We start from the raw sequence: 8,402 nt of genomic DNA, 5'->3' as shown, positions 1-8,402 counted from the left end.
CTGGAGAATAAACTCATGACCAACAACATGAGGGATGTGTGGAGTGGGATGAAAACCATCACAGGGTTCCAGAAGTCCACTGTTGTGGGGTTGGAAGGGTGCGTGGACCGGGCCAATGAACTGAACTTATTTTTTAATAGGTTTGATACTGCGGCCCTTCGTCCACAACCCTCCACTGCTGGCTTCCCTCCAACGACCACTCCACCTTCTCCCACTCCTCCTCCATGCAGACCCCCTGTCTGCTTTTCACCACCGCAATCCACATCCACCGTCTCCACCCCTCCCCCCTGCTTCACATCCTGTCCTACAGAACATGAGGACCTCAGACCTCCCTCTACAGTTACCTCTACAGTTTCCCGTAACTCCTGACCTAGTGAGAAGACAGCTAACCAGACTCCACTCCGGCAAAGCTGCGGGCCCCGATGGTGTACTCCCCTGGGTGCTCAAAGCTTGTTCCAACCAGCTGTGTGGAATATTTAGCCTAGTCTTCAGCCTGAGCATGCTCCTCCAAAGAGTACCCGTGCTGTGGAAGACGTCCTGCCTCGTTCCGGTGCCAAAGACGTCGCGCCCTAGCGACCCTCAGGACTACAGACCGGTAGCACTGACGTCCCATATCATGAAGACCTTTGAGAGGCTTGTCCTGGAGCAGCTAAGGCCCATGGTCAGGCCCTTCACTGATCCACTACAGTTCGCCTACCAGCCCCGCCTGGTAGTTGAGGACAGCATCATCTTCCTGCTGAACAGAGTCTACAATCACCTGGACAAGCCCGCGAGCACTGTGAGAATCATGTTCTTTGATTTCTCCAGCGCCTTCAACACCATCCGCCCGGCTCTACTAGGTGAGAAGATGACTGCGATGCAGGTGGAGGCCCCCATCGTGTCCTGGATTGTTGATTACCTGACGGGCAGACCACAGTATGTACGCCTACAGAACTGTGTGTCTGATAGGGTGGTCAGCAACACTGGGGCGCCTCAGGGGACTGTCCTCTTCCTCTTCACCCTTTTCACCTCGGATTTCAGCTATTGCTCTGAGTCCTGCCACCTTCAGAAGTTTTCTGATGACTCAGCAATTGTTGGCTGCATTGAAAAGGGTGAGGAGAGTGAATACAGGACTGTGGTGGGCAACTTTGTCACTTGGAGTGAGCTGAACCACCTGCAGCTCAATGTGACAAAGACTAAGGAGCTAATAGTGGATCTGAGGAGGACAAAAACACCTGTGACCCCTGTTTCCATCCAGGGGGTTCCTGTTGACACTGTGGAGGAGTATAAGTACCTGGGAGTGTACTTTAACAATAAGTTGGACTGGACTAGAAACACTGAGGCGGTCTACAAAAAGGGCCAAAGCCGACTATTCTTCCTGAGGAGGCTGAAGTCCTTTAACATCTGTGGGACCATGCTGAGGATGTTTTATGAGTCTGTTGTTGCTAGCACGCTCTTCTTTGCTGTCACATGCCGGGGCAGTGGGCTGAGGGTCGCTGAATACAACAGACTGAACAAACTGATCAAGAGGGCCGGTGATGTTGTGTGGGAGCAGCTGGACACCCTGACCACCGTGGCAGAGAGGAGGATGCTGTCCAGGTTTCAGTCCATCTTAGACAATGACTCACATCCTCTCCACGACACACTGGTCCAGCAGACGAGCTCCTTCAGCAGAAGACTCCTCCTACCCAGATGCACCACAGAGCGCCACAGGAAATCATTCCTACCTGTGGTCATCAACCTATATAACACCTCCCTCAAGTGATTCAGCCCAAGTAATTGACATTTATGCACTATCTTTGGACTTTTCACTTTATTTGGATTTAGTTTTTACATATACATAGATATACGTACAGATATATATACAGAAGAGCTATATGTGTATATTTTATCTCTTTTTATTCTTATTTTTTATCTTTATTATATTGTATAGTTGGATGTGTGTATATATCATGTAAAACTGTAACTGGAGCGTGTAACAAAAGTAATTTCCCTCTGGGATTATTAAAGTATTTCTGATTCTGATTAAACTCAGCAAAGGTCAACTTTTCATCACTCTGCGTGACATGTACAGAGAATGGTTTATATGTGTAAGGAAGGCCTTTTAAAATCATTACAGTCAACAAGACGACACTCAAAGCTGTAATGCAGCAGAGAGTAATGCAGATGTGAGCTCCGTGTACAAACCATGTACAAACTTATTAATGCCAATTTATGTTTCTGACGCATAGCCTCTGCAACCGTCAAATGTGTCTCTGTGCACGACCACGCCCGCCGAGCAGAGGTTCTACAACCGTCATCACCCAACTCAAAAAAATCCTGAGTACGGAGGATGGTCACAAACCCGCACAGACCCCAAGCGGAAGTGCGCAGACAGAAAGCATCTGCGGTTTGTCCTTAGTATGCCTTTCCAGCTGTCTGTGTGGTCGTCCTTCTTGATTCGGTGCCGGGACGTGCCATTTTAAAAACACAGAGGAACAACTACAATGGACAACCTAAGCGTCCTCCTTCGTCTTTTTGCCAACTCCATTAACAGAGCATGTTCCTCTTTGATATCTAGCAACTCTAGATTCATCTCTGTGACCGTGATATCTTGCAGACATGCCATTATTGTTTTGGAAGATAAACACTCCCACCACCAAAGAAGCTCTCGTGACCATCCACCGCAAGTGGATAGTCAAGTTTTCAAAAAGGCTCCCCCTTCGCGCTTTGGCAGGAAACTGCTGTGCGTCCCTAGAAATTCCAGATAGACAGTGCAGAAGCATACCAGCAAAACTGGTTCGCGACAAAACCCAAGTGACATTTGATGTGTGCGGATGCAGAAGTATAATCTGTCCTTTAGGCGTGGCTTTCCCTTCCCTGCGTAATGGTCACGGAGGATCTGCAGCGCCTTCCTGCCATCTTCAGCAGCTTCTCTCATGACAAGGTAAAAACCTTGTCATCCAGCACTTGAATTAGAACTGCATATGCCTCTTCATTCTTACTGCCATCTTCCTCGGCACCTTCAGCGTCCTCATCAGGGGCTGCACATAGGATAGTGCTTTTGAGGTCAAGCAGACTCAAGTGTGCCAAAAACTTGGTTTCCCACAGTTTATAATTCTTTTAAGACAGAGGCAAGATGCGACACAGACATGAATTTTTGTTTGGCCTACATGCAATAATTTTTGTGAATGAGCTGCCGCCATTTATTGACGATTGCCAATGGTACGTAGCCACGCCCACATCCAAAAGTGGATACCAAAATCAAATAGGGACACAGATGTCAACATTGATTTAAAAATATTTTTGAACGATCACATAAACTCTCTTCTCATGCATGTACGTTTGGATATAACTCTCTGCTGCACTTTTAATCACTCTGATAAGACTGATGAGCTCCACTTGTGTAGGCTACCCATGTACTCTGACTAGATCCTCTCTGGAAAATATGCATCACTTGCACTCACTCACTCACTCACTCACTCACTCGCACACACACACACACACATACAGGAACCCTGACAGCATCTTTGCACTACTTCAACCTTTTCCTATTCTTTTATAGAAACCTGTACATATTTACAAAAAGAAAAGCTTAATTTCATCAAAATTCATACAATCATATTTAAGATTTTTGTACTCTGGTGAAGGGTTCTAAGGAAATTTTACTTAAGTAGGAGAAGCATATGTTACCATATTTTAGTAAAAGTGAAAAGTTGCCATCCAATGCATTGCGAAAACAAAAATAATTTGTGTAAAAACATTACTTGAGTACTGAGCAACTTCGTATCACATTTCAAAAATATGTAATCCGGCAGACAAAGAGATATGGTTCTGTACAAGTTTAGCTATTTTTAAGACTGTGAAAAAACAACTAATTCAAATAACTACCACAATTATAAGATGACACATTCTGGCTGAAGATACACATGATTTTACTCAGGTAAAAGCAATATTTCTAATAATAACTCTAGTAAAAAAACACATCGCAGTAGAACTACTCTTCAAAGTACTTGGTTGTATTTGTAACTAACTACCGTCCACCTCTGCTGTGGAACCAAAGTCAAATTATTTCTTTGCACAAACTTTACAAAAGTTGATTCTGATTCTATGTATGCTCTTTTGTTACCAGCAGTGGAAAAAAAATATATTTAAACAGAAAATAACCACACAAAAAAAAAAACAAATTAGCCCCATTCATGATTTTGATTAAGATGTTCCTTATCATACTGAACTGGATTTACTACCTGGCATACAGTTTACTAAAAAAAACACAAGGCAGACGTGACATTAAGGGAAAACTTTACTTTGAAACAATATTTGGTTTAATAAATGAAAAGTTGACTGATTAAGATTTCCTTTTTTTAGTTTCAGAGACTTTCACTGTTTCAGTGAGGTCTCCTATCACAGTCCAGCGAGGCCAAACAGCCATCTTACCCTGCTGGCGCAGTTCCTCTCAGAGTGCAGAAGATCTAGAGGTACGCTGGTATTTGGGGAGTGATGGATTTGATACTCCAGTCATGCTTTATAAGGGAAAAGCTTTTGACCAAACATCCCAGAAAGCTTCATACGCTGGCCGAGTCTCATTTGGCTTAAAGGAAGGAACATCAGGAGGGTTAAAGTCAGGTGATGTCAGCCTGAAGCTGGAGAACGCCATGATTGAAGACACAGGAACCTACTCTTGCTTTCTCAGCAGCACTGAGGATTATGACAGTGCTGCTGTTAGTCTGACAGTGACAGGTGAGAACAATGAAAACAGAATGAGGCAAAACAATCAAACAGAAGGTTTTCTACATGAAATGATGATCTTTCTTTTTCAGAAACTGGACGTCATCCTCTCCTTTCAGCAGTGATTAAAGACGATAACAATGTTAATATAAGCTGTGAATCTGAAGGCTGGTATCCAAAGCCTGAGCTGCACTGGTCAGATGGGAAAAAAGCTCTCACTCCTGTTGTTGTGGTGTTTGAGAAAACCTCTAAAGGGCTTTATTCAGTCCACAGTTGGCTCCTCGTCCCCAGTTTGTCTGAGGTCTCCTGTTCTGTTGGGCTTCCTAATGAAATGCCAAAGGAGGCCAGAATTCACATTAAACATTCACCATATATACAAAAAGGTACCTGGAATATCCATCATGTTTTCTTTATTAGAAAAATATCTACTAATTATGTTTTGATGTTTTTGGATCCTCCTCAGCTGGATGGGTGGCCTTTGGGATACTTCTAGCAGCTGTATTAGCTGCTGGTGGAGCACTGTACTTCAGAAACAAAGGTAAATGTTTGATTTAAGTCAGAGAGAATACAGAGATGAATTCATTACAATAACTTAACTTTTGAATAATTACTGAGTTCATACACTAAAAAACATTTTGTTTCAGCTAATAGGACTAAACCAGAAAATGACACAAATGATGGTAAGAAACTTCACAAATTGTTTAGATGTATCTATTTACAGCGGTTTTACACATTTCTACATTTTTAAGATAAGTGGACAAACTACAACAATTATTTGCACCCCCTGTTCCTATTTCATCAAAGCATCAAACTGCATTCTGTTTTTGGGAGGGATTTTATATGATACAATTAATCATTAGCGAAGGGAAAAACAAAAAAACAAAAAAATGTAACCCACTTCCAGGTAGGTACAAAAATAGTACTTTAACCCTAACTGGTGGGTTACAAAAACAATAACAATATTATTAATTCATTGATCAGGTTTTACCAAGAAGTGAGCTATTACTCAGGCACTCCATGCATCTGGCATTAATGGGAAGAATGGTACAAAAGAAAGGGAGAGAAAGTCAAATTCAGTTTTTTCCCTAGGGTTTGTATAAGTAAAACATTTTTAAAAGAGTAGAATTCCTTTTTCTTAATATGATATTTTTGGTGTGCTCATATAAAATTCCCTAAAAGAAATTCGGTGTATTGGATAAAATTTTCTTTTTTAAGGAATTTTGGACAACAGAAAGACTTTCATGTGTGTCAGGGTTTGGTTGAAGTTTAAGGACCCAAATGCAGAGGCAGAGAGGCTGAGGAGACTTCTTGCAGTTTAATGGTGAGGAACAGTAACAAAGGCAGGAATCCAAAAAAATCCAACTAATAATGTAATTCAAACCAGAACTATGGAGACAACTGGGGAAACAAAACACGAGGAGCAAGGGAGAGAGGGGTTGGGTAGACAACTGCATGAGAGAAGAGCAAAGACAAGGAACCAACAAAGAGTGACAGCAGAGGGAGAATATATGTAGCTGACTGAGACAAAGGCAGGGTTAACGAGTGGATAAGGAGCAGGTGTGAGTGGAGACAACGAGGGAGCCAAGGGGAAAGGAACATACACAAGAGGGCAAAAGAGGACAACAACAGAAAAACATGAGAACATAAATCTAGAAACTACAACAAAATAGGAATTAAACCAATAAAACAAGGAGCAAAGTAAAGCACAACAGAACCAAGACCATGACAATGTGGTTTAAGTGTTGATATCAACTGAGTAAAAACAAAGAATTTTTATGTCATAAAAAAAAAGGAATTTGAATTGAACTGATATACCTCATTAGCCATGGGAAACAAAGCACACCTTACTGTGGTTTGCTCAGTCCCTCCAGTTGTTTTAACATGATTAAACAACATTAACACAAGCTCTGTTACACGTATGACTCCATTTTAAACTCCTGATCACACAGTAACACTTCCAGTAACAATAATTAAATCCTCATTTGTTTTCTGTAAAGTCATGTTTCAGAATATGGTGATTAAAGTGAGAATTACACTTTATACAACTACTTATCATTTAATCACTACCTTTAATGTGTAAAATGGATTTAATAATCAAATAGAATTGAAGCTAAATAAAAAATGTGTTGTTTTTTTTTTTTATACAGAAAATAAACCCCTTTTGTCTGAAGGTAAGAACACAGCATATTAAGCTGCCAGAGACAGCCTTTATAATACATATTACATTTATATGATGTTTTCTCCTCTAGATTTTCTGCCAACAGCTCTATCAGAGGCTTCCAAACACTATGGTAAATTTACATTTAATATTATTCTTTTTGACATTTTCTTTATGATTATATTGATTATGATCTAATTTCTTATCTTTTACAGTGAATGTTCAACCGGTGGACACAGGAAACCAGCTGATTAAAATGACCGGTTCTTTATTCAGAGATAATGGTAACGCAGGGTTTCCAGATGGAGACAGAGTTACCTGTCTCACAGCAGTCACAGGATCACCTGGCTTCTCCTCTGGACGACACTACTGGGAGGTTTCCTTAGTACCCTTATCAAATGTAAATACAACACTGCCACCTAAGAAATCCTGGTGGATCGGAGTTACAGATAAACAAGAATTCCCTAAAGATCAAAGTTTTCCTCTATCCATAAAAAATGGTTTCTGGTTCCTTTTTTCTCGTCCTGATAAAGAAAATGGTGTTCAGTTTAACAGTGAAAAACATATATATTTTCCTTTCAAGTCAACATTAAAAACAGTCGGTGTTTATTTGGACTACGACAGTGGAGAGCTCTCCTTTTATAATGTGGAAGAAAAATGTCTGATTGGATCTTTGAGAACCAAATTTTCAGGGGAAATGTTCCCACTTTTTAATCCTGGGAAAGGTGACAAATCATCTATGGAGATAATACTGAGACCTGAGCAGGATCAGTCATATAACAGCTCCCAATGAGAAAACCAATATTGAATATCAGTCACCTAAGAGTGAGAATTCAGAGAAAGCTAAGTGGTCCTGCTCACATTTAAGTCCAGAATGAGAAATTAACAATTGGAAATGAGAAATTAACAATTTGGCTGTTTGTTAAAGAAATTACATTTGTCTTTCCAAAATATTTTATGTGATAAATAAAGACTGTGCCTTAGAAAAATAGGTTAAAGTTGAGAAAACCACTTAAAGATCCAAACCTGAGCAGAATCAGTCAATTAAATACTTCTGCTCAGGTGAAGCTGAGCTGAAATAAGGTCCACTTTACTCACAAGATGGACAGATAACATTCACTGATGAAACTAATTGTTCATCATCAGAACGTTAAAACTATCTTATGCTGGTTATTATCAGTGGAGATTCATGATAAGGAAGTTTTATGATGAACAGTAAAAGTCTTATAACATCTTAGTTTGATAATAATAATAATCTAACTTTATTGATCTCACACTAGAGAAATTCACTCTCTGCATTTAACCCATCCCCTTGAGGAGCAGTGGGCTGCCATTGTGTGGTGCCCGAGGAGCAGTGTGGGTTTAAGGGTCTGACTCAGAGACCCAGAGTGCAGGCTGAGGGGAATTAGGTACTTGAAGTCAGAGAACAAGTGCACTCCTCTAACCACTAGGCCAACACTCCCTCATGTGAATAATAATTTTATCATTAAAAAACTAAGAGCTGTTGAATCGAGACAGAGGAAAATCCTTTTGCTCATACAGGAAAAGTAAATCAAGT

General features: G+C 40.8%; 1 protein-coding gene across 1 annotated transcript; it reads left to right on the top strand.

Moving 5' to 3' along the window:
• Positions 1-499: 499 nt before the first annotated feature.
• Positions 500-7,637, top strand: LOC119794369 (butyrophilin subfamily 2 member A2-like). Its single transcript, XM_038301892.1, has 6 exons — positions 500-1,139; positions 4,327-4,698; positions 4,779-5,070; positions 5,142-5,224; positions 6,951-6,977; positions 7,060-7,637. Exons 1-6 carry the CDS (start codon positions 500-502, stop codon positions 7,635-7,637), a joined length of 1,992 nt encoding a protein of 663 aa, XP_038157820.1.
• The last annotated feature ends 765 nt before the right edge of the window (positions 7,638-8,402 follow it).

The sequence above is a fragment of the Cyprinodon tularosa genome, unplaced genomic scaffold, assembly GCF_016077235.1.
Source record: "Cyprinodon tularosa strain WSP-4 unplaced genomic scaffold, ASM1607723v1 ctg477, whole genome shotgun sequence".
Classification (NCBI taxonomy): Eukaryota; Metazoa; Chordata; class Actinopteri; order Cyprinodontiformes; family Cyprinodontidae; genus Cyprinodon; species Cyprinodon tularosa.
The sequence above is the reverse complement of the archived record's forward strand: the minus strand, read 5'-3'. Positions and strand labels throughout refer to the sequence as shown.

Excerpts from the sequence above, each read along its gene's own strand:
- LOC119794369 (XM_038301892.1), top strand. The coding sequence starts at position 500 with ATGCTCCTCCAAAGAGTACCCGTGCTGTGGAAGACGTCCTGCCTCGTT. Across the intron at positions 5,225-6,950 it reads ACTGTACTTCAGAAACAAAG|CTCTATCAGAGGCTTCCAAA; the intron begins GTAAATGTTTGA and ends TTCTGCCAACAG. Across the intron at positions 6,978-7,059 it reads AGAGGCTTCCAAACACTATG|TGAATGTTCAACCGGTGGAC; the intron begins GTAAATTTACAT and ends TATCTTTTACAG.